The sequence below is a fragment of the Petaurus breviceps genome, unplaced genomic scaffold, assembly GCF_028583685.1.
Source record: "Petaurus breviceps papuanus isolate PSGF00001 unplaced genomic scaffold, PetGlider_PUasm1.0 90925, whole genome shotgun sequence".
Taxonomy (NCBI): Eukaryota; Metazoa; Chordata; class Mammalia; order Diprotodontia; family Petauridae; genus Petaurus; species Petaurus breviceps.
Genome location: NW_027187380.1, coordinates 9,272,334 through 9,299,010, shown reverse-complemented (window position 1 = coordinate 9,299,010; position 26,677 = coordinate 9,272,334). Strand labels below are relative to the sequence as shown.

Sequence of the window (26,677 nt, the reverse complement as noted above, 5' to 3'; positions counted from 1 at the left end):
TTGGCCAATCTTTCTACCAATGAGGACTGAATTCTCACTAAACAACCTCTGCAGGTGGGAGTGAAAAATTAGCTAAATGAATGTTTAGAATGATTTGCTAAATCAGTCCTCATATAATAATTTTACCAGTAGTAGAAAAAGTAGGACAGAGATATTGGTCATCTCTATTTTTCTCTCAAAGTTTCATTAAAGCTCATGACAAACACATCCCTTATTCCCACTTTACCCCTTATTGTGGTAATAAGATACAAAGCCAAAGATTAGAAAGGATACTTTTTTTTGCTGGATATATATACATTTAAAAAAAAAATCTCAAAGCAGTATATCAGATATTTTTTCAAATCAAAAGGTCATAGAGTTTCATTAAAAGAAAGGGGAAAAAACCCACCAAAGTTATTACTACAAATCAGGACTCACCAATGATACCACTATCTCTGCTTTCAAGTGTGGAAGTTGGACTGGTGACAGCCCCATAGTTGCAATCCTTGGCTGTTGCATTGGTATTGACTGGTGGGAGGGTGGAACAAGGGCTGCTGGCTGGTGGAGAGGCAGTGCTACTAGTCAATGTGGAACAAGGACTTATTCGTTGAGTGACTGCTGAGGTCTGAAAGATGGAAAAAAAGAATGCGTTACTTGCAACAATCAACAATTATAGAAATGACTATCAGTATGGCTGTAAAACTGCATGGTAGAGCATATCTTCGGAACAGCAAAGACAAGCAGGAGGAAAAAAATATCCAACGATGTACAACCTCTCTGTCTTAGACAAATGCAGAGCTAGTCAGGGCTTGGTTGGTTTGTATTTCTTTTCACCTCCAGGCATGTAAGCTTCCAAGTCTTGCATTCAACATGAAATTCAGTGAATTTAAAACAAGCAGAGACTGTGGGAGAAAAACAGGCACAGCAGGCTAAATTCTCTCTGGAAAGTTAGCTCAATTTATCTGGTATTGGATACAGATCAAAATCCAGCTGTAGCTTAGTTTTGAGAGTTGCCCGAGGGCCAGAGATTAAGTCACTGTCCACCATCATAAAGAAGTATTTGAATCCACATTTTCCTGAAATCAAGTATAGAATTCTATTCCCCAAGCCATGCCATCTTCCAGCAAAGTTAAAGCTCTTATTTCAATTAGCATCAAGTTAGGATAGTCAGTGTCATCCTTAAGAACAAAGGCTGCAATTTATTATTCTACTCAGGCAACGGCTAGAGAAATGTCAATGACTAGGTAATTGCATGATCTCACCTTCCTTGCAATGTTAATGGCATGGCTCAAATGGAATTGCTATGATCTAATCAATTTGGGTGTTCCCTGGAGGTGAGGGGTAGGGATTTGATTTCCCTGCTCCACCCCCTCAATCTTCCCTCAGGTGATATAGTCATGGGATGCACTCACAGATGAAGAAAGCTGGATGCATAACATAATGTTAATACCTGCTTTCCTATTCCAACTATAAACAGATTTCTGAATGATTTAGAAGGGAGCAACATCATGGACAGGAAGAAAAAAAAGGCCCTTACTGGGCTTTAAAAACAAAGCCCTAAAAAGAAGTTTGAGGTTCAAGAGTTGGGCAGTTCAGGTAAGCACAGGTTGGGAGCTAGCTGCCTGTGTAAAAAATACTGTAGAGAGGGCAGGACAGGAAACAGTGGAGAAGGGGATTTCAAACTCCACCTCCCAGCTCCCATGGTCCATAGCAGAGCTACTTGCCCAGAAGGATACAACCCTATCCAGCTGGGGCATGATATAAAGGTGCCAACTTTGTATACTTACAAAGACACAGATCAGAACCTACATCTGTGCATCCTGTAGGATTATTATTGATATTTTTCTATAAGTTCATCACAAAGAGCCCACCGAATATGTTATAAGCCTTCCTCACTTTCTTTTGACATGAGGATATCAAGGGAGCACATGGACTGTCCATCTGTCGAGTTAGTTATCCTTTGCTCCGATGTGACCAGGCCATCTATTTCTCACACATTTTCCTGATGACAATCTTATTCCTTTTCAAAGTTCCTTTATTTATTACATTGCAGTCTGCTCACACCCACCATCTGCTGCTCCACTGCCCTCCAAGTAATTACTATTATGTCATGGCATTAGTGCACAAAGGGAATTCTAGAAAACATGGAATTTCTATTCCACTTTTAGCCATGCAGAAATTTCACAAAGTTTAGAAAGTTTTCTTCTTGTTGCTTCTTTCATGTAAGGAAAAATCTGACTACATACACAAAGATAAGAAATAAAACTTTCCTCATCCAAAAAAATGTTTCTCTAATACACACATACTCCTACCCATTACACAAAGTTCACTGTAATTCTGCCTCCTCCGTGAAGTTTTCCCTGATGCCCTCCAGTTAGAAATAATGTTTTTCCTTGCTTGGAACTTATACTGTATTTTGTATGCATTTTAATTATGAACTTAATAATGTTCAGTTATCTTTATGGGCATCCTCCTACTAGACTGCAAGCTCCATGAAATGTCTCCTCTTTCAGTCTCCTTCAACACCCAGTATGTTTACCAATAAATTGTTATTTTTAAACAAAGTAATGAATTTTGAGAAGTGGCTTCACTAAAAACAGAAAATTACTTATTAATAGGAGGTAGGCTGCTCTGCATATAGAGTGCTGGGCTTGGAGTCAAGAAGACCTGAGTTCAAATCCAGCCTTAGACATTTACTGTATGACACTGGGCAAGTTACAAAACCTCTTTGCCTCAGTTTTTCTGACTGTAAAAGGAGGATAATAACATCATCTACTTCACAGGGTTGTTGTAAAGATCAAATTAAATAATATTTGTGAAGCACTTAATACTGACACATAGTAGGTGCTATGTAAATACTACTGTTATTATTTTATACCTGATACCAGTTTTAAAGAACTGGGATGCAAAGGAGAAGCCATCATAAAAGGTAATTGGGACTTAATTGATATTTAAATTGCTTAAGAAGAGCAATTCAGGAAGTTTCCTCACCTGGAAGTTTCTTAAAACAATGAAGCTACAATTCTAGTCTATGTCCCTGTCCCTGACCCTGACGCTGACCCTAGAGGAACTTAATTCATTAGGCATTTATTGGCCATTGCTGAAGAAGATATTGAGATTAATTCCTCTTAACTGATATGGTGAGTCTCCTTCTTGTTAGCAATTTCTTGGATGCATACTCTTCCCAAAATTCTTTGTATTCTACTACTGTTAACTTGTTTTGTTGGAGAAGTTTTAATAGAAGGTGAATGGATTTTCAAAGGTTATATCAATGCATAAGTTATAGTAAGTTACCTAAGCAAACTAGAAAGGACTACTTAGACAGTATGAATGATTGTTTTATTTTTAGTCTGAGTTCTGATCTAGCTATGTATGATAAGCCTCATCAACAGGCTAGCTAAAAAGAGATAGATTTTTGGGCAATTCATGAAAAATGTATGAGGAATTCCAATTTGAATTGGTAGAAAAAATCCCCACATTAATGAAATCAAAGAACCTTCAAACAGAATTGAAGCAAAATTATGGCAAAAGTCAACATCAATAATAAAACATGACTAATTTCATTCCTACTTAGATTTTTTTTTTGCCTTTTGGAGGGCAATTGGGGTTAAGTGACTTGCCCAAGGTCACATGGCAAGTTTTCATGTTGAGTGTCTCAGGCTGGATTCACTGCGCTACCTAGCCGCCCCTACTTAGATTTTTTTTCACAGATAGTGTGGTTCTGCTTACAAAATCTTGTTCGCAAAGGAGCTGCAGGTTGATTCTCTCATCAAAAAAAAAATCTTTTTGGAGGGGGACAAGCAGGACAATTAGGGTTGAGTGACTTGCCCAAGGTCACATAGCTAGAAAGTGTTAAGTTTCTGAGTCTGGATTTGAACTCAGGTCCTCTTGACTCTAGGGCCACTGCTCTATTCATTGTGTCACCTAGCAGCCCCAAATCTCTCATTTTAAGAAAACTTCAACTGTTTGATGTTCTTTGTCGGGAATGGCATTATATTTAATATCAACAGAAATCAAGGATTTTTGGGGGGACAGACGTGTATTTTGTAAGATCTTAAGAGGTCTTCAGGAAAAAGCTGAATGGTTACTTGGTGTCTTGTCAAGGGAATTCTTGATGGATCAGATAGCCTTTTAGGTCCTTTTCTTTAAAAATTAAATTTTATGTTTATTTTTAGTTTACATCATTCATTTCCACAAGATTTTGAGTTACAAATTTTCTCCCTGTCATTTCTCTACCCACCACCCCAAAACAGTGATCCCACTCTATACCCCCTCCTCCAATCTGCTCTCTCCTATATCCTCCTCCATTCCCCCTCCTACTTAATGGTAGGGCAAGATGTATCTCCATACTCCAGTGCCTGTATATCTTATTTCCCAGTTGCATGTAAAAAAAAAAATAATATATTTTTTAAACATTTGATTTTAAAACTTTGAATTCCAGATTCTTTTTTTTTTTTAAGCAATTGGGGTTAAATAACTTGCTCGAGGTTACACAGCCAGTTATTTCTGGGTGTGGTGCTGAGTCATCTGAACCTGGAATTCGATCTCCAGGTCATCCTGACACTGGAGCTGGTGCTCTTACTTGCTGAGCGACCTGGCCGTCCCTAAGCAATTGGGGTTAAGTAATTTGCTCAAGGTTACACGGCCAGGTGTTTCTGGGTGGGTGCTAAGTGTCTGAGCCTGGGATTCTATCTCCAGGTCATCCCAAGAATTCCAGATTCTTTCCCTTACTCCCTTGCTGCCCATCCTTACTGGGAAGATAAGCAATTCAATATAGGTTGTACATGTGTAGCTACACAACACATTTCCATAGTGGATATATGGTAAAAGACTGACTATATTTCCCTCCATCCTATCCCACCCCCCCACTTGCTCTATTCTCTACTTTGACCTTGTGCCGTTTAAAAAGTGTGTGCTTCTAACTACCCTTCCCCCAACCTGCCCTCACTTCCATCATCCCCCCTTCCCCCTTTTTTTATCCCCTTCCCCCCCACTCTCCTGTAGGGTGAGATACCATATTCAGTGTGTATGTTTTTCCCTCCCTAAGCCAAATTCAATGAGAGTAAGGTTGACCCATTTCCTTTTGCCTTCCTGTTCTTCCCCTCCATTGTAATAGTTTTCCCTTGTCTCTTCTATGTGAGATAATTTTACCCCATTCTGTCTCTCCTCATCTCCTCTCATTATATTCCTCTCTCACCTCTCAAATTTCACCTTTTATATAACATCCCTTCCTATTCAAGTGATCCTGTGCCCTCTGTCTATGTATACCTGTACACATATATACACACACTCAAATATGCATTCATATGACATATGCCCTCCTATATACAGACATATATATATATATATGTATACATAAATATACATTTATATTCCCTTCAACTATCCTCATACTGAGAAAAGTTTCATGAGTTACAATTATCGTTTTTCCATGTAGGAATGTAAATAGTTCAACTTTACTAAGTTCCTTATTTCTTTTTCCTGTTTACCTTCTCATGCTTCTCTTGCTTCTTGTATCTGAATGTCAAATTTTCTATTCAACTCTGGTTTTTTCAGCAAGAATGCTTGAAAGTCCTCTATTCCACTGAATGACCATATTTTCCCCTGAAACATGATACTCACTTTTGCTGGGTAGGTGATTCTTGTTTTTAAACCCAGCTCCTCTGACTTCTGGAATATCATATTCCAAGCCCTTTGATCCCTCAATGTAGAAGCTGCCAGATCCTGTGTTATCCTGATTATGTTTCCACAATATTCAAATTGTTTCTTCTTGGCTGCTTGTAATATTTTCTCCTTGATCTGGGAACTCTGGAACCTGGCTATTATATTCCTAGGAGTTATTTTGTGGGATCTTTTTCAAGAGGTGATTGGTGGATTCTTTTTTTTTTTTAAGCCATTGGGGTTAAGCAACTTGCTCAAGGTTACACATACTAAGTGTCTGAGCCCGGATTCGATCTCCAGGTCATCCTGACACTGGGGCCGCTGCTCTTACTCGTTGTACTACCTGGAGGCCCCTTGGTGGATTCTTTCAACTTCTATTTTGCTCTCTGGTTCTAAAAGATCAGGGCGATTTTCCTTGACAATTTCTTGAAGGATGATTTCTAGGTTCTTTTTATGATCAAGGCTTTCAGGTAGTCCAATAATATTTAAATTTTCTCTCCTGGATCTATTTTCCAGGTCAGTGGTTATTCCAATGAGATATTTCACATTGCCTTCTATTTTTTCATTTGTTTGGATCTGATTAATAGTATCTTGATTTTTTATTAAGCCATTAGCTTCCATTTGCTCCAATCTAATTCTGAAGGAACAATTCTTTTCAGTGGGCTTTTGAGATTCTTTTTCCATCTGGCAAATTCAGCTTTTTAAGGCATTCTTCTCCTCATTGGCTTTTTGAGCCTCTTTTGCCATTTGAGTTAGTCTTTTTTTTTTTTAAGGCTTTCTTTTCTTCAGTCAGGTTGTTGACTCTCTTTTCATGATTTTCTTGCATCATTCTCATTTCTCTTCCCAATTTTTCCTCCACTTATGTTATTTGGTTCTCAAAATCCTTCTTAAGCTCCTCTATGGCCTGTATCCAATTCATATTTTTCTTGGAAGCGTTTGGTCCAGGAGTTTTAACTTTGTTGTCTTCCTGCCATTCCATGCTTTGATCCTTTTTGTCCTCCCCAAAAAAGGACTGCTGTGCTTGCTTTGCTTCCTTTGCTTGCTCATGTTGCCACTCAATTACTTGACTTTTGAGCTTTTTGCCACAGAAGAACTCTGCTTCCAGAGAGGAAAGCTTTGTCACAAATCATTGGGGTTTTTTCAGCTGCTGGAGCTATTAGTTGGGTGCCCTCTCTGAAGCCTCCACAGGCTCTGGCACCTGGTCACACACCCCAGGACCTCCACCCAAGACAGCAATCCAGATACAAACAGGTTAAAGCAAGAGTGATTACCCCTCAGAATGGTTGCTTGGTCCCCCTACAATCTGCAGGCCAGGAGCTCTGAAACAACCACGTGGCGGTGACTGCATGGCCTCTGTGCCTCAGCCACTTCTTCTGGGAGCAGAGACTGGACCACACTCTTGGTCCCCAGTTCCCAAAGTCCACACTGACCTTTTACTTTGTCTTTGTCATTTATAGGTTGATAATTCTGGCAACTGCCACAGCTGCTGGTGATCCACTCTCCCAAAGTCCACTGCAGCCACTGGTCAGGGCTGCCCTGAGGCTAATACCACGGGTTCACACAGGGCTGGGCTAGGCTCCCAGTGTGCTGTGATGGACCCTTCCTGCCAGTCTGCTGGGTTGCCTTCAGTGGGATATTTGTTTCTCTCTGTCACTTTGTGGGTTCTGTAGCTGTAAAGTTTGTTTAGAATCATATTTTATAGGTATTTGAGGTGGTTATGGGGGGAGCTCATGGAATTTTCCTGCTTCTATGCCACCATATTGGCTCTTTCCCCAAGGTCCTTTTAAATGCTGGGATTTTGTGATCTGTAACTGACATCCTCAGAATCCAGCAACTTGAATGATTTCCTTTAATCTTTTTAATATAATTAGGGAAAATTACTTAACTTCTCAACAAACACCTTTAATCCAAGTTCATTTTTTTCCTCAAAAGTTATCTTATTTCTCACTGATACAAGTAGGGATTTCAATCAGTTACATTTTGTAAAATGATGTTTTTCTAGAGTAAGTAATAAAGGGAAAAAACCCCAACTCTGTTCACATTTATATAGTTAGCTTTTTCTATACTGATCTCTTATCAAAAAGTTATTCATCATTTGGATGAGGAGAGTATCTTTATAAATAGTTACTAACATTTTTAGACAAGTTTTTTCTTTGGTCTGTTCCTTGAAGAAAGGATTCCCTACTACATTAGTAGTAAGGATGGTAGAGTAACTAGGTGGTGCAGCGAATAGGGTGTTGAGCCTGAAGTCAGAAAGACTCATCCTTCTGTCCTTCTGAGTTTAATTCCAGCCTCAGACACTTCCTAGCTGTGTGACCCTGGGAAAGTCATTTAACCCTTTTCCCCCTCAATTTTCTCATCTATATAAAGAGCTAGAGAAGGAAATGGCAAACTACTCCAGTGTCTTTTCCAAGAAAACCCCAAATGGGATCACAAAGATTCAGACAAGATTCAAATGTTTGAACAACAATATGTTTAGGTATTTCTGCCTGAAATAGCAGATACTCCAAGACAGGGCTACACATGGTTGGCATAAATAATCATAGAATGTATTCATACTATTTCTGCCATTAGTTACGTCCAATATAATGCTATATCATAGACTAAAAACTGTGGGGAAGAAGCAGGGAGGGACTTGAATGTTCAATGCTTTTAAGAGCATATGTATGAATGAATGAATTAATGAAAAAGCAATAACTAAACACTATGTGCCAGAATACACAGAAATAGTATGAAAGAAACAGGACCTATGTCCATCAAAAGAGGCTTCTGCTACCTTAATGGGGCACAGATAAATCGCAACGTCTAAGAAAAGCAACACTATTTTGGATTTACTTAGTGCCTTGAATCTGAGTATAAAACATTGATTTTATGCTAAAGGTAAATTTAAGACCTCTGATGGAATTAAAAATGCTATTGCCAACATGGCTATTCTTGAGTATTTCTTCAAATTCCCAACTGAAAGCTTTCAGTGTTTTTACAGATAAACTCCTTTAGGCAAAGGAGAATGACCTTTTGGATTTGATCAAAATCTTCTGCTAAGTACTGAGTTATTTTCTAATACCCTTAGATATCATTCAGAGGAGATAAAATGAAATAGTAAACGTTTGATCTCTCTTGCAAATATTATTTGAACCTTATTTTAGAAATGACTCCAAGTAAGGCAGTTACGTGGCACAGTGGATAGAGGACTAACTCTGGAGTTGGGGGACCTGAGTTCAAATCCGACTTCAGACACTTACTAGCTGTGTGACCCTGGGCAAGTAACTTAACCTTGACTGCCTCCCTCACACCCTCCCCCCCCACCACCAAAAGAAGTAAAATAAATTACTCCTATTCTCCCATTGTCTTTTGCCTGATACTGTCTGTAACCTATAGAGTATAAAGCATTGTGGATTTGGAGTCAAAAGATTTGTGTTCAAGTCCTCCCTCTGACACCTACCAGTCATGTTAAAACTTGAATGAAAGTCATTTTACTTGACTGATTACATTTATTTGACTGATCCTCAGTTTCCTCATTTTAACTACTTACCTAAGAGTTATTACAAGTTGCTATTATTATAATAAGGTCTATTTGTCCAATAATGTCTTAAAAGGACTTCTCTGTGCTTGTCTTTTCTCTTTAGTTCGGTAAGAAAGTGAATAAAGGGTCTCCTCAATTATATTTCTGCCCTAGAAATTATATTAATTAATGTTATACTTCTTTTTGATTCTAATCTAATTCAAGGGTATATTCCAATTAAAGTAGATTGGCATTTCACATTATTACTGATAATATTAATTCCTTTTTCAAAGAACCTTAAAATACATCATCTCACTTGATCCTCATTATAATATAATCCCTATTTTATGAGAAAATTAAATCTTGAAGAAGTTGTAATTTACCCAAGGTCACATGGCAAGTAACAAGTGGCAGAGAAAAGACTAGAACCCAGGTCCAGTCCTTTTTTCTGCTATAACATGAAGAATGAATTCAATGTATTACATTTCAGTACTAATGACACTACATTATGATTCAACAAATATAGAAACAGGGCTCAACCCATAGTTTTTTTATTTTTATTCCCCCCACAACTGGGATATGAAGGATCTCAAAGTAACTGAGGATTTTCTTTGGCAACTCATACACAAACTTTATCACTTCTCATTTTGACTGGAATGACCTCCTAACTACTCTCCCTTATTCTTCCCATTCCAATCCATCTTCCACACAGTTCCTACACTGATTTTTCTTAAACTCAGGCATGTAATTCCTATGCTTAATAAACTCTAGCAGCTTCCTATTGCCTGTAGGATTATACAGAAAATCTTCTGTTTTGTTTTTAAACCTTCCCAAAGTTGGGCCCTATATCTTCCCAGCTTCATTATACCCTGTCCCCTTCCCATACTCCATGGTCTGGCCAAAGTGACCATCTCTTTGCTCCTCACAGCAAGCTGTCTCTTCCTCCATGCCTTTGTATGACCTGTCCTTGATTCAGGGAATAGACTCACTGCCACCACATAGAATCTATTTCCTCCAACATTCTGCTGAAGCACCACAGTCTACACATGAAGCCTTTCCTGATCCCCTCCAACTTGCAAGGCCCTCACTCCCAAACTACCTTGTATTTTTAGTTTGTTTATCCTTATATATCTATATGTTATCTCCACCAATAAAATGTAACCTACATGAGAAGCAAGGATTATTTCATTTTTGTTTCTGAATCCCCAAACCTAGTGGTGTGACTGATACACAGTAGAAACTTAAGAAATATTTGTTGATTGACTAATAACTTAAGTAAACTGGAAACAACATCCTTACCACAGATACCAGAACAAGAAGATACAACACCTGTTAGTTTACTTAATTGTTATTAGAAGAGTCACTTTCTAACTTGTTGGCTTGGATATCAAGAATATCTTAAACAAAAACTTTTGAATATGAGTATTGAGAAATAAAAAATAAAATTAATTTTAAAATGTTCTATAAAGATAATATTTTACATTTTTTAGAACTTGGGAAATACATCACCATGATAATGGTAAAATTCTAACAATTGCTGACATGATTAATATATATCTAAATACACATTCAATATATAAGTAAATCTCATATTATATATTACATTAAATAATATTTAAAATGTTTGATAATCTTATTATCCTTTGCTGTTGACCAAAATGGCAAAATGAAAGTTAGAAAATTTTCACGATTAAGTCCTGCTAATAATTAAGAACATAGATTAAAAAAACTAAGAAAAATATGCAATTTTCCAATACCTTTAATCATCAACAAAGCCTTTTTTCTGGGTGGGGAGACCTTTTAAATTAAACAATTCACTAGAATGCATTTGATTTATAAAATGAAACCATTTTAGAGTCAAAGAATGTCAGAGCTAGAAGGGACTTCAGAGATCATCTAATCTGATTCCTTCATTTTAGTGCTGAGGAAACTGAGGTCCAAATAATGTGACATATGCAAAAAGTGTGACAAATACCATACAAGAGGTTAACTTAAGGAATATGGGCTCATTGTTATCTACACTGCCTTGAATATAGCAAAAAACGCTGTTTAGAAGGTAGGTCCTTTTGGAGTTACAAGGAATAGGAAAGCTGTGACATAAATACCACTTACACAAAATATAAAATTAAAAAAAAACTTTTCTACTAGCTGTCAAAATATAATACAAAAGAAAACTAAATCCTTCCAGAGAAATTATCTCCACAGGCCTTTTCCCCCCAGTATGGATGCTTGATAGTATTCTACATTTATAATGCTGAAACAAAACATCTCACCTGATTTTCATCTTGCACTTCCATGCTGTACTGGGCCCCTGGCTGCACTTCTGTGACTTTCTCTCCAAGGAGGAAGCCCAGGCGAGTCATGAGTGTGTTTGCTGCCTCATCTACTGATGGAGGGGGGCCAAGTTCCTGTTCCACATCACCTAGAATAAAAAGAATACAATAAAATAAATAAGCTCCTCAGAGTGGAACGGGTATGGTTCTTCTCCTTTCATGGGTTGTCTTTCATGCCTTGTCCACTTTTCAAATTCTGATTTAATTATCATAGTTTTCAGTCTAGAAACAGTTTTTCACAGTGTAACAATGTCTAACTCTAATTTGATAATTCTTGATCTATCTACTTTAAATCCTGATAAATTCAGGGGGTGAGCTATGTTTTAAAACAACTTGAAAGAAAAAAGCTTATCTCTTTGGGGAGTTACATCATAATGCAGTCCTAGTATTGGGTTCTGCCAATAATGCACACAACACAGCATTTCAAAGTTGGAAGAGAATCCAGTTAGTTTAATATATTCCTGGAAAAGATTGTGTTACATACCATATCTGAAAAGTGGTCTTCCAGGCTGTGCTTGAAGGCCTTCAATGTGGGGAGGAGGAAGATTTGTCACCTTCAGAGATAGCCTATTACACTTTTGTACAGTTCTCATTGTTATGAATTTTTCCTGCAGCAAACCTAAATCTACCTCTTTGCAATGTCCACCCAGTGTTATTCATTCTTCCCTAAGGGATCAAATAAAATATGTCTAAACCCTTTCACGTACTAGCCCTTGAACAGTTAAAGACATTTATCATTAGTACCCTAAATCTCTTCTCCAGGCTAAATATCTATAATTCTCTAAATTCACCCTTAAATATTATGAAATCAGGTCCCTTTTTAAAGTTGCCTTCATATAATCTCCAGGTTATCAAGGTGTGTCATAAAATATTGGGCCCAAAGTTGAACACAATAAATCAAATGTGGTCTCTTACATGAGCAGAATGAAGCTGGAGTATTATTTCCTCATTTCTGGAAATGATACCTCTCAAACAATAGTCAAAGATCACATCAGCTTTTTTTTTGGGGTGGCCATATCACACTATGGATTCATATTGATCTTATAGACTACTAAAACCCTTCCTCCTCCATGTTATAACTGTGAAATTGGTTATTTGAAGCCAAGTGTAAGATTCTGATTTACTTCTATTGAATTTCATCTTATTAGATTTAGGCAAATATTCTAGCCTGTTAAAAAGTTTTTGGATTCTAACTCTGTCACCCAATGTATTGCTGTATCTTCTAGCATTATATCATCTATAAATGTGATAAACATGTCACTTACACCTTTATTAAAGTTATAGATAAAAAAAACAACAAAAAACAACAACACAGAGCCACACACAGGTTCCTAAGTCACTATACTGGTGACCTCCTTTGAAGTTCACATGGAAGCATTAATATTTCCTCTTTATGTCTATTCATTCAACCTGTTCCAAATCTATCTAAATTGTATTATCATTAGCCTATATCTATCCATCTCTTCCACTACAATATTATAATCATTAAATGCTTTCTTAAAATGTAGGTACTTCTATCTATAGCATTCCCTTGATATAATAGCTTAACACTGTCAAAAAGGGGAAAAAATATCCTGCCATTACCTGTTGGTTTTTTTTTTGGAGGGGGGAATGCAGGGCAATTGGGGTTAAGTGACTTGCCCAAGGTCACACAGCTAGTAAGTGTTAAGTGTCTGAGGCCAGGTTTGAACTCAGGTCCTCTTGACTCCAGGGCCTGTGCTCTATTCACAGAGCCATGTAGCTGCCCCCATGACCTGTTCTTGATGAAGACATGTGGGCTCTTTTCAGATGAGCATTTCTTTTGCTTTTTTTTTGAGGGAAGGGCAATTGCGGTTAAGTGACTTGCCCAAGGTCACATGGCTAATTTTTGTGATGTGTATGAGGCTGGATTTGAACTCAGGTTCTCCTGACTCCAGGGCTGGTGCTCTATTCACTGCATCACCTAGCCACCCCAAGAAGAGCATTTCTTCAACTCAATCTTTGCTAACAATTTCCTTAACAATAATATTTTCTAAAAGACTTGAATTCAGATTTACTAGTCTTCAGTTTTCATACTTGATTCTCTTTCCTTTCTTTTAAAATCAAGGCAATATTTGGCTAGTTAATCTGGTCAGATTCATGTCCTTGAGTTAGGGTGACTAGGAATTATTTTACTACCTTGTTACTTACATTGAATAATAACCCCCTACTAACTACTTTTTTCTGTCCTTTCTAATCTCAAGGTCATTCATTATCATTATCAGAGAAAAGCAAAACAAGAAGTAAGAATCACAGAGTTGATTGTGTCTATTGTCTTTTGGTATGGTTGGAAGAGGTGGTGGTTCCAGGGGTCCTGCAATGGGGATGGCAGAGAAGCTTAATAACCTAGAAGACATCAGGAGAAGGGCTACTATAATGACCTAGTGAGTAACTGTGCAGCAGGAAATGAAGTCCCAAATCCGGCACAAAAGGGACTAAATTTGCGCAAGGTGTAGGAATAGTTGCCAGCTGGAAGCTGATGCTCACTACCCAGTAATGAGTCACAAATCTAGGAATAATTGAGGAGGGACTCACACTTAGGTAGGGATGGTTTTGCAAGGTGAGGAGTGGTTACAGGCCCTAGGCTCTGTACTTAACAAGAAGCAAGCTTGTAACTTGTGGCTGTGATCCTAGGAGTTGAGTGGGAGATGATGATGATGATAAACTAGCATTTACATAGCTCCTACACTATTTTCCTTTACTGTTCTAAGCACTTCACAAATATTATCTCATGTTATCCTCACAGCAACTTATTAGATCAAGCTTCAGTCCAGTCTGAAGCCTACAGATAAATAACCAGGCTAGGAACTACAGACATGAACCTGCAATTCTGTCATTCTGAAACAGCAGAAATTTCCAGGTAGATGACAGTGGCCTAGTCCTTCGGTAGTCTACTGAACTCCAAAACAGGGTAACCCACAAATATATTGTTCAGAGCTAAACCTAGGTTAGGATTACTTACAGAACTCAGAACAGGAAGGTAGTAATCATACTTTGCTCTAGATGATTGACTTTGGGAGTGCTGAAAACACACAGATCCCCAAAACTGAGCTGTTCCTGAGAATTTGGAATAACACAATACTTAATACTCCAAGAAAAAAGCCATAAGACCAGCTCAGACCTTCACTCCAGAACTGCACAGAGCCCATCCCTAACATAAAATCCAAAATCAGGAAGAAGGCTGGAAGAAAGGGCAAACAAACAAACAAAAGAATCCTACCATAAAAAGCTATTATGGTAATATGGATGTTCAATATGCAAACTCAGAAAAAGAGAACGTCTCTAAAGCATCTATAAGAAAAGCTTCAAAGGAAAACACAGCTTGGGCATGAGTTCAACTAGAATTCCTGGAGGAGATGAAGCAAGAGTTTAAAAAAAAAGATTTTGAACAACCAAATGATATCTTTGAAGTAAAAAAAAAAAGAAAATAAATTAGAGCTATGAAAGAAAGAACCAGAAAGGGAATTGACAGCTTGGAACAAGAGGTCCAAAATCTTGCCGAGGCAACTAACTCCCTGAAAATTAGAATGGACAAAAGAGCAGATTAATGACTACATGAGGTTATAAGAAGTATTAAAGTCAAAAGACTGAAAAAAAAAATAGAAAAAATTGCAAGGTATTTCATAGCAAAAATAAATGACCTGGAAAAGAGACTGAGAAGAGACAATTTAAGAATCAATGGACTACCTGAAAGCCAAGACCAAAAAGGAAAGTAGCCTAGACATTACATTTCAAAGAAATCTTAAAACTACCCATAGTATTTAAAAAAAACCACAGGGCAAAGTGGAAATACAAAGAATTCACCAGTTACTTCCTAAAAGAAAACTCAAAATAAAAATTCCAAGTTACATTAGAGACAAAATTCAGTTTCCAGGTCAAAGAAAAAATACTGCAAGTAACCAGAGAGAAAGAATTCAAGTAGACAGGAGCTCCAGCCAGGATCATAGATTTAGCAGTTACCATTATAAAGTAGTGGAGAGCTTGAAATATAATAATCCAGAAAGCAAAGGATATAGGTGTACATCTAACTTTATAACTTAACTGGAAAACCTGAATATGATCCTAAAGTTTAAAAAATAGACTTATAATGAAATAGAGAACTCCCAAGCATTCATAATGAAAAGAACAGAGCTGAGTAAAAAATTCAAAATACAAACACAAGCACTGAAAGAAATATAAAAAGGCAAATGTGAGTGAGCAATCATAAGGGACTAAACAAAGATATTACATTCTAGTATAGGGAGACGATACGTGCCCCCTCGGAACCATATCATCAAGAATCATAAAGGGAGTCTACTTAGAGAGCCTAAGAAGGGGTTGTTATGTCTGAATGAGCTTAAAAGAAAACTGGAAAAGGAGGGAAAAGAAGAATATATTGGGGTTAGAGGGGCCGGAGGTACAGGAGATGAAGAATACTCAGTTGAATAAAGAACACATTTCACTAACAGGGAAACAGGAGATGGAGACGTGGAGTAAGAGAAAGAGTAGATTAAAGAAATCATCAGTCTTAAGGAAAACAAACTCTAAGGATTTACAAAAATATTTATAGCTGCTCTTTTTGCAATGACAAATAACTGGAAACTAAGGGAGCACCAACCTGGTTCACTTAAGGGGCATTTTCATTGTTATGAGAGTTCTTAATATTTTTTGGTGGGTGTAAGAATCTGTGTTTTTGCTATATCGTTATACAACTTAAGAGATGATAAACATTCATTAGAAATAGAATATTCCTGAGAAATTCATCCAAATGATAAAAAATGCAATACAAATTATGTTACATTCATCAGCAAAATTTAATGGACTTAGAAGAAAATGTATAAATTGCAGGAAAACTTATGTTGTAATATTATACATAAAGAATTTCATTGTAGGTATACTTTTATGCACATATTTCTTAGTAAATCATGTGAGACCTTTAATTTTTGGTATACCTTTTTTTAAGCATGTGCTTATACTTTTAAGCATGTACTTGCTAACTTACCTCCCCTTCTCCACCATGAATAAAGGTCCGACATTGTAACAAATATAGTCAAGAAAAACAAATCTACACATGAGCCTTGTGTTGAAATATAGATCTGATTTCATACCTCTACTCCATCACTTCTCTGCAAAAAGGAGGGAGGCATGCTACATTATAAGTTTTATCATGTCATGATTAGTTCCTGCTTCCCCCCCCTCCCTGAATTCTGATGTCTTTTCAATCTATTTTCCCTCACATTATTGTGGCCATATGAATTATTCAATTGGTTTTACTCATTTCAATCTACATCAACTCATAAGTCTTTTCATATTTCTCTGAATCTCTCATTCATAATTTCTTATACTGTGACAAAATCCCATTACAATCATGTGTCACAATGTGCTAGCTTATGGGTATCGATTTTATTTCCAATTTAAGTGCTGCTATTAGTATTCTTGTACATATTGCTCCTTTCCCTCTGTCCCTAACTTCTTCAGAGGTACACGTCTAATCTAATATCTACAGAAATTTTCTCTAATTCTAAGTTACTATCTAGACAGATGCTTCTTCTTTGTTTTGGCTGATACTTCTTATCCCACAGTTTAGATAGCACAAGATTTAACAGCTTCTCCATTAAAGAACAGGAAAGCTTGGAATATCACATTCTGGAGAGCAAAAGAGCTAGGACTACAACCAAGAACCACCCAGTACACTTTCTCAAGGAATCATTGAATTATTTTTGTTTTATTCCAGTTTTGGGGCAATCTGTTAAGGTTAAGGTCATCTACCTTCTGTTCTAATATATTTATTCTCCTTCCATTTTTTTTTCTGCCAGAGGTGTTATGTCATAATTAAAAAAAAAAAAAGAGATCTCATTTAATTTCTTTCAGATGCTCTTGTAGCCTTTGCAGTTATGCCATCTTTCTTATCTCTGAGATTCTGCTAGTAGTTCTTGTGGAGGTACTCTATTCTTCTGTGTTTACCTCTTGGGTGTCTTTTGGCCAATAATATTTCTTGATAGTGTTTAATATCTTCTGTCCAGCCTCAGTCTATAGTTTCAGCCTTTGTGCCTGGGTCAGTCTTTTCTACCCACCTATCATTGAAGGTCTGAGTGCTTAAGTCTTCAGGGTCCTTTATATGGAGTATCTAAGGTCAGATGGCTTTGGATCCTGTCTCCACTGGGGTTATCCCATTCACAGTACTGCTGGTTCCCAGATCCATATCTGCAGTTCAAGTGTCTCAGATTTCTGATTCTCCTGAAACTTCTCCTTCTGAACACTCTGGCCCTCCTATCTTCTGAGAACAGAATGCTGCAAATTTTAGGTCTCTCTGGAGTGCTGCTCAGAACGCTAGCAGACTCAGACTTGTTGCTTATTTATTTGTTCTCACACTGGCACCCCTGGCAAAGGAGTCCTACAGATTTCTAGATATCATTTTGTGCAGTCCAAAGCTGGATAGAGGAATTTACTATTGTTTATCTTTGGATTCCTTGCTTATTCTTTGATCCGGTGCTCTTTTGAGATTTTTGCTGGAGATATGAGTTAGACTTAAGCTGCTATACAACCTTTCATGCTATAGTTTTAACTGGTCTACCAATAGGTCTGGTACATCTCCAAGTTGCTTGCTTCTGATATATTCTTTTCTCTAAACTTTTCCAGTGTTTCTGAAGGGAAGCAAGAGAGGCCCACAGAGGCACTCTCATTTCATAATGAAAAGTAGATAGATAGCCTTTACAAAAAAGATTGTGGACCCTGAAGTGACTGGGGACCAAGGAATAAGTATTTCTAATTTTGAGAGGAATACAGCTTATATCTAAATAAATAAAACAGTCAAAGAGGTAAATTCAAATAACTAAATGTTTTAAAATATGACATATTCTCAAGTAATTAAAATATTACTTGCACATACATTTTACCTACTTAATGTAATGATTCCTCACATTATCTTTTAGAAATCTCTTCTAATTTTTTCTCACCTCCCACTTCTAAAGATCAACTATCAAAACACCTATTCTTCTTACAGAAGGATATCATTTTGTTGCCTAAAGGATAAAGCCTAATAAAAAAGGATTTTGTACTAGTGGCAATAATCCAATAAAATTTCTGTTAAGCCTTTGTGTATCCAGACTAAAGCATAATAAATCATTGTTACTGTCCTTGTTCCCCCAGGTGCTAGGGTAGTAGTACATCATTTCCTCATTCTGTTCCATGTCGCATTTTTTTCAGTTTCCATATTTTAAAATTTTTAGTTTTAAAAAGTTTTTATTGGGGTGGAGTCAAGATGGCATAGTAGAAGCAGGACCTCCTTGTGGCTGCGGCTTCCACCTTCCCCAATCCATGTAAAAGGGGACTCTAAACAAACTCTGGAGCTGCAGAACCCACAAAATGGCACAGAGAAGCTAACCTCCCGCTGAGGACAGCCTGGCAGGCCCGCAGGAATCGGCAAGCACAGTGCTCTGGGAGCTGAGACCAGCCCCATGCTGAAGCTTTAGCCCCAGGGTGGGCCTGACCAGCCCCTAGCCAGAGGGACTCCAGATCAGCAGGAGCTGTGGCCCTTTCCAGATTTATCCACACACAGATGCGAAGGACAAAGTGAAAGGTCAGTGCAGTCTGGACTTTGGGACCCTGTAAGTGGGAGTGTGTGGCTTTTGCTCCCAGGGCAAGAAGCTACTGTGCCAGCCAGAGCCATGTGGCAGCTTCAGCTCCTGGCCTGCAGAGTGTAGGGGGACCAAGCACAAGTCTGAGGGGTAATCGCTCTTGCTTTAACCTTCTTGTATATGGATTACAGTCTAGGGTGGAGGTCCTGGGATGTGTGTCCAGCTTGCCAGAGCGTGTGGAGACCTCAGAGAGGGCACCCATCTAATACTTCCGGCAGCTGAGAAAACCCCAGCGTTTGGGACGAAAGCTCCCCTGTCTGGTGGCAGAGTCCTACTGTGGCAAAAAGCCCAAAAGTCAAATAATTGAGTGGCAAAATGAGCAGGCAAAGGAAACAAAGCAGACAGAAGATTCCAACATTAGACTCCTATTTGGGGGACAAAAAGGAGCAAAGGAACAGGAGGAAGACAGTGAAGTCAGAACTCCTGCACCAAAAGCTTCTAAGGAAAATATGAGCTGGTTACAGGCCACAGAGGACCTTAAGAAGCAGATAAGAGAAATGGAGGAAAAATTGGGAAGAGAAATGAGAACAATGCAAGAAAATTACAAAATTAGAGTCAACAGCCTGACTGAGGAAAATACCACCTTAAAAAATAGGCTAACTCAAATGGCAAAAGAGGCTCAAAAAGGCAATGAGGAGAAGAACACCTTAAAAAGCCAAATTTGCCAGATGGAAAAAGAATCTCAAAAGCTCAATGAGGAGAATCATTGCTTCAGAATTAGATTGGAGCAAATGGAAGCTAATGACTTGATGAGAAATCAAGATGCTATTAAACAGATCCAAACAAATGAAAGAATAGAAGGCAATGTGAAATATCTCATGGGAAAAACCTCTGACCTGGAAAATAGATCCAGGAGAGATAATTTAAAAATTATTGGACTACCTGAAAGCCATGATCAAAGTAAGAACCTAGAAATCATCCTCCAGGAAGTTCTCAAAGAAAACTGCCCTGATGTTTTAGAACCAGAGGACAAAATAGAGGTTGAAAGAATCCACTGATCACCTCCTGAAAAAGATCCCCAAAAGAAAACTCTTAGGAATATTATAGCCAGGTTCCAGAATCCCCAGATTAAGCAGAGAATATTACAAGCAGCCAGGAAGAAACAATTTGAATATTGTGGAAACACAATCAGGATAACCCAGGATCTGGCAGCTTCTACACTGAGGGATCGAAGGGCTTGGAATATGATATTCTGGAGGTTCAAGGAGCTGGCATTAAAACCAAGAGTCACCTACCCAGCAAAACTGAGTATCATGTTTCAGGGGAAAATATGGTCATTCAGTGGAATAGAGGACTTTCAAGCATTCTTGCTTGAATAGAAAATTTGATATTCAGATACAAGAAGCAAGAGAAGCATGAGAAGGTAAACAGGGAAAAGAAATCATAAGGAACTTATCAAAGTTGAACTATTAACATTCCTACATGGAAAAACAATAATTGTAACTTATGAAACTTTTATCAGTAGTTGAAGGGAATAGAAATATATATGTCTATATATGAGGGTATATGGGCATATGAATACATATGTGAATGTGTGTATATATGTTTACAGGTATACACAGATAGAGGGCACAGGACCAATTTAACAGGAAGGGATGATACTTAAAAGGTAAAATTAAGAGGTGAGAGTAGAATATAACGAGAAGAGATGGGGAGAGACAGAATGGGGTAAACTATCTCATATAGAAGAGGCAAGGGAAAATGGTTACAATGGAGGGAAAGAACAGGAAGGCAAAAGGGAATGGCTCAACCTTATTCCCACTGAATTTGGCTTGAGGAGGGAACAAAATACACACTAAATAGGGTATCTCACCCTCCAGGAGAGTAGGGGCGGAAGGGGATGAGGGAGAGATGATAGAAGGGAGGGAAGTCTGGGGGGGTAGGGAAATTGGGGGCGCCCACTTTTGAAAAGGGACAGGATCAAAGTAGAGAATAGAACAAGTGGAAGGTGGGATGGGAGGGAGGGAAATATAGTCAGTCTTTTACAATATATCTACTATGTTATTGTTTTGCATTAGCCACACATGTACAACCTATACTGAACTGCTCATCTTCCCAGTAAGGGTGGGTGACAAGGGAGGAAGGGAATGAATCTGGAATTCAAAGTTTTAAAATCAAATACTCAAATATATATATATACTATTATTAATACTATTTTACATGTAATTGGGAAATAAGATATACAGGCACTGGGGCATAGAGATCCACTGGAAAAGTCGAAAGGGGTATGGGAAAAAATATGGGAGAAAGCAGATTAGAGGAGGGGATATCCTGTGGGACTGCTATTTTGGGGCAGTGCGTAGGGGAAAAACGGGGAGAAAATTTGTAACTCAAAACCTGGCGGAAATGAATGATGTAAATCAGAAGTCAATAAAGCATTTGAAAAAAAAGTTTTTATTGATTATTTTTGTGTTTTTTTTCCACATCATAGCCATTTCTGATTAGCCACCACTGCCCCTCCCCACTAGTGAGGCTTCTGTTGTAGCAAAGAAAAATAGTTAAGTAAAATTAACTAATTCATAAAGTATGATAAGAATGATTCACTATCCAAAGTTATAAAGCCTAGGGCCCTTCTCCCTTCTTTTACTGTTATCTCTCACCACTACAAAGGCAAGCTTATCCTATCTTTCATTCTACAGCATATCTCCATAACATTTCAGGTGCTCATTGCCTCCAAGGTTCTCTATAGCCTCTCCCATGAGATAGAAGGCACTTCTATGAAGCACAACTCTTCTTTGAATAAAAGTGTCCTAGTTGTTCCTTCCCCATCACAGTCCTGCTTCCATAGGAATGTTCTTTGATAGCAATGTTTCATTTATCCTTTTAGGAGACCATCCACTTTCTAATTCCCCTTTCACTTCCCCTGCTTTCCCCATTGTCCCCCACTCTTGTTGAGGGATTAAGGTAATTACTGCCCCTCCTCTGTTCATCTTTGTACGTGGTGGAGGGTAGGGGCTACACACCACTTTCCTCCCCTCTTCCTATTTCAGCAATTCCCATTGTGCTGCTCCTCCCATAAAAGATGATTCAATTATAAAGAAAAAGAATGGGATTTAACCTACTAAAAATAAGCTTAGCTCTTCCTCCTTTCCTTCTTAAGATTCTCTTAAAGTTTTAGTTCCTTACATCTTTTATGTACTTGGATAATCCCTTTCTGTTCTTAATTTTAATCATTCCAATTTCTTAATAGTCTATAAACAGACAAGAATTGGTTTCATTGGTCTTTTTAAAATAATTGTACTTATTTGCTTTTCTTCATTAGTCCAAGAAAAATGTTCTGTTCTTTGCTTTGTTTCTCAGGAATGCCAAGTATCTTTCTTTTGTTAATAGATCATCTTTTTAAAAAAATACCTTATGTAATTTAAAAAGTGATTGATCAAGCAGTACAACACTGGGTTCTTTTTCAGTCTCTCATACTCTTCAATTGACTAATCTAAGACTCTAGAATATCTGCCTAACATTAAGAATCTTCACCAGCCCTGGAGTCAGGAGGACCTGAGTTCAAATCTAGACTGAGACACAACACAAAAATAAACTAGCTGTGTGACCTTGGACAAGTCACTTAAACCCAATTCCCCTACCTTTCCCCTTTCCAAAAAGCAAAAAAAACCCCAAAACTTTCAGCAAGCATCATTTTGACATGACCCTCTTAACTCACCAAAATAATATAGCTCCCAAATATCTCTAAAGTCAAATTAAAGGGTCAGCTAACGAATATTTGTCCTAGAGTTAGGAGTACCTGAATTCAAATACAGCTTCAGTTTATTAGCTATGTGATCCTGGACAAGTCACTTAATCCCAACTGTCTCCAAAAAAATAAATCAAACCAAACCAAATTAAAACTGTTAACCAAAACTCGGGGACCAATGTCAACTAGTCCTTCCTCATTTAACTTATTTTATTTTCTGATATACTTTCCTTCCGTGCATAGTGTGCCGGTTCAACCTGCCTTCTTTGCGACACCTATGATTGATTTCAAACATTTATATATCATTTCTCCTGCTGGAAATCTCTGATCTAATCATTTTACTTAAATCATTTCTACATATGCTGCTTTTAATTATAACCTACCTGTGAAACCTTCACAGATTAACTTCTTTTTCCCAGGAACGAGAGCAACTGTTATATCACCTGTGAATATCTTTACATAGTTAAGTACACATTTCTTTGTTTTTAATATGTCCATTTATTTATTTTTGTCTAGACTTGTGACATTGTAAATATGGAAAGTTACTGGTGTAGAAACTCCTTCCTAAGATCCAGTTAAATAACTTAGTTTTACATTATAGTTTTATTGAGTTGCTTGGGGGCACTGAGAAGTTATGACTTTTCCACGGTCACTTAATTAGTATGTCAGAGGTAAGACTTCAAACAAATGAGGTTATTGATAAGATATAGGTTCCCAAAGGGGGCAATGGAATGATTCGGGGGGGGAAATAGTAGCCTTGGGTGCAATTGGGGTGGGATGGGGTGCTCAATAAAATCAAGTGGGCAGTGGAGACATAAGGAAAGAAGAGAAGATAAGGAAAATTTTGAAAAAATCGTTCATACATGTTTCATCTACTGAGTAATAGAGTTAATTAAAGTTGTAGCGATTACATTATTTTCCAAATAAACACACAAAATGCAAGTTATAACTAATCAGTGGTCACGTCTGTCAACAGGTCTTAACAAGCAAGTACTGGCAAGTGAGCAACTCGCACACTGTTGAGAAGTTCAGCATGCATCAACAGGAATATGTGCATGTAACGACTTGTTTAAAATATGACACTATACGGTTATATGATGTAATATTGCATCATCAAAATTTCAATGCCAAAACCCCCCAACAAATTTACAATAAATCATAAAATTTAAGATAATGTCATTTAAAAAACTTACATATTTTTAAAATGACTCAAATTAAAAAAAAACAATAAAAGGCTAAAGAAAGTAGATTTCTAGTGGGAGCTGAGTAATTCTTTTTAAGGGGGTGGTAGACCAAATAAGTTTGGGAACCTCTGGATAATAAGAAAGTCCCCACAGGCAACAAAATATTTTTGAGTAGCAATTTTATGTTATCAGAGAATTGGAAACAAAGTAAATATTCTGATGCGGAAATAGCTAAGCAAATTCCAATATATGAATATAATGGAACTATAAGAAATAAAAAATATGATGAATACAGTGAACCTATTTCCTTGGACAAGGAGAAAAACCTTTGGATCAGAAATGAATAGGAAAAAAATATTAGCATAGAGTTGATACCTAAAGAAGGGTAGAATAGCATATAGTTAGTTGCCTTTTAATTCAAGTTACCTGGTTCAGATGAACTATATCCTTGGATACTTAAAGAACTGGTGGATCTGGCTACTTGCCATACTGAAAGTGAATTATGAAAGATTGTAGAGAATGGGAAAAGTACTACCAGACTGCAGAAGTGAAAATGCCTTTCAGAATTAAAAAAAAAAAAAGGAAACCTAAAACTGTAGGCTAATGAGCTTGATTTATTCTTGGTAAATTCTGGAATGGATCAAAACAGAGATAGTTAATAAACATCTGGAAAAGGAAATGATTACAAAGAACCATCAGGGCTTCAACAAAAATAAAGTCACATCAAAATCAACTTAATTCTTTTTTGACAGGGTTACTAGACTATATGGGTAATGCTGTTGATAGAGTTTAGCAAATCTATGTTAAATTATTTCTAAATATTTTAGAACTTAAATATTTGGCTAGTAAATAAAAAAAGTAAATAATAGAATGAGGGGCAGCAAGGTGGCACAATGGATAGTGCATCACACCTGGAATCAGGAGGGTTGAAGTTCAAATCCAGCCACAGACACTGACAATATGACCCTGAGCAAGTCCCTTATCCTTATTTGCCTCAGTTTCCTCATCTGTAAAATAAGCTAGAGAAGGAAATGGTAAACCATTCCAGTATCTTTGCCAAGAAAACCTCAAATGGGATCATGAAGAGTTAGACGTGAAGGAATAATAACAACAATGATAAATTATTTCTAAATATTTTAGAATTTAAATATTTGACTAAAGTAAATGACAGAATGAACAAAAAAGAAAATACAATCAAGTCTGTCTCTTATTTATTACTTTTTTTTAATATTCAGATTTTTTTTCCCAGAGGGGGGAAGGCAGGGCAGTTGGGGTTAAGTGACTTGCCTAAGGTCACATGGCTAGTTTTATGTTAAGTGTCTGAGGCCGGATTTGAACTGAGGTGCTCCTGACTCCAGGGCTGGTGCTCTATTCACTGCACCAGCTAGCCACCCCTTTATTACTTTTTTTTTTAATGTGATATAGATGTTTATACCAAGATTCTAGTAGATCTGATACAAGATGACTGTGTTCTTTCAGCACAGTGATAGAGAACTGTTGAATGGAATAGAGAGGCCAGGGGTGGGGGTGATGTTGGGATTTATCTCCATCTGCTATGGTTTCCAATATTCATTTGGCCAATTAGCCCAGATAGAGGATTTTCCACAATCCCAATAAATTTGTCAAGTAAAAACTGAGTAAAGAGCATAATCATGACCTGGAATTTCTTTAGAAGTTGTTTCCCTTACTGACTCTCACAATCAAAAGTCGAACTCTCTTTTTTGCTGCTGCTTTTTTACAAAAGGCAGAATGAGATACGCCTGCTGAGGCGAAGAGCAATTTTACCTAGAATTGTCTGTAACTGAAATAACTGTAAAATTATACCATTTGTAAAGGATATTTTACTAGGGATCCCTGCCCTTGATGATGGTTGGCCTTGATCAGGAAGGGGGTTTTAAACTTTTTTAGGTGCTCTGGAACCCTTTGGCAGTCTATGGACACAACCTTAGAATGGTTTAAAATATGCACAAAGGATTACAAAGCAAACCAATTATATTTAAATACAGCTATCAAAATATTTAGTGGAGAGGTGGGTTGAGAGAACTCCTGTACTGCATTGGAGGTTGGGCTAAATGACCTCTAGGTTTCTTCTAATTTTAAGATTCTATGATTTTAATGTTTTAATTAATTGATTAGTCAAATATTCCTGGGTAGTCAATTTAGGGTTATAATTTACCTTTTCATATACTTTAAGCCTAAATTTTACTAATAGGTGGAAGCCAGGAAAGGAATATTCTTTTTCTTTTTTTGCCTTTTGGAGGGCAATTGGGGTTAAGTAACTTGCTCAAGGTTACACAGCTAGTTTTGTCTGTGTGTGTGTGTGTGTGGATAAGTGTCTGAGGCCACAACTGAACTCAGGTCCTCCAAACTCAGATGCTCGTGCTTTTACTCACTGAGCCACCTAGCCACCTGTAATGGAAATGCAAATTTAAAGATCTTCCCTGCCCCTAGGCCCTTTGATAGGCTTAAGAGACTCTGAGAACCTTCCTTGATTTGAAAGTGTACTCTGCATCCTAATAGGCTGAATGTGGTGGTCACATGGAGCCTGTGGCAGGAGGTTTGGTTTTCAGGAATGCCCACATCTTGATGCTGTGTGATTGGGCAGTGGGTCAAGAGGGTGGTGACATTCTCTGACCCAGGAGAAGGCTATATAATCCCTGATGTGAGGCTTTGCTTTGGGGCTCACTTTGAGAAGT

General features: G+C 37.5%; 1 protein-coding gene across 6 annotated transcripts in view; it reads right to left on the bottom strand.

The window, feature by feature from the left end:
- TANC2 (tetratricopeptide repeat, ankyrin repeat and coiled-coil containing 2) overlaps positions 1–26,677 on the bottom strand; it is a 576,061-nt gene that overhangs the window by 209,313 nt on the left and 340,071 nt on the right. For all 6 annotated transcript variants that reach the window (XM_069076240.1, XM_069076241.1, XM_069076243.1 and 3 more), the window contains 2 exons: positions 11,416–11,564; positions 418–604 (listed from right to left, as the gene is read on the bottom strand). In XM_069076240.1, coding sequence (XP_068932341.1) covers positions 418–604; positions 11,416–11,564 — 336 coding nt within the window. The remainder of the gene's footprint in view (positions 1–417; positions 605–11,415; positions 11,565–26,677) is intronic.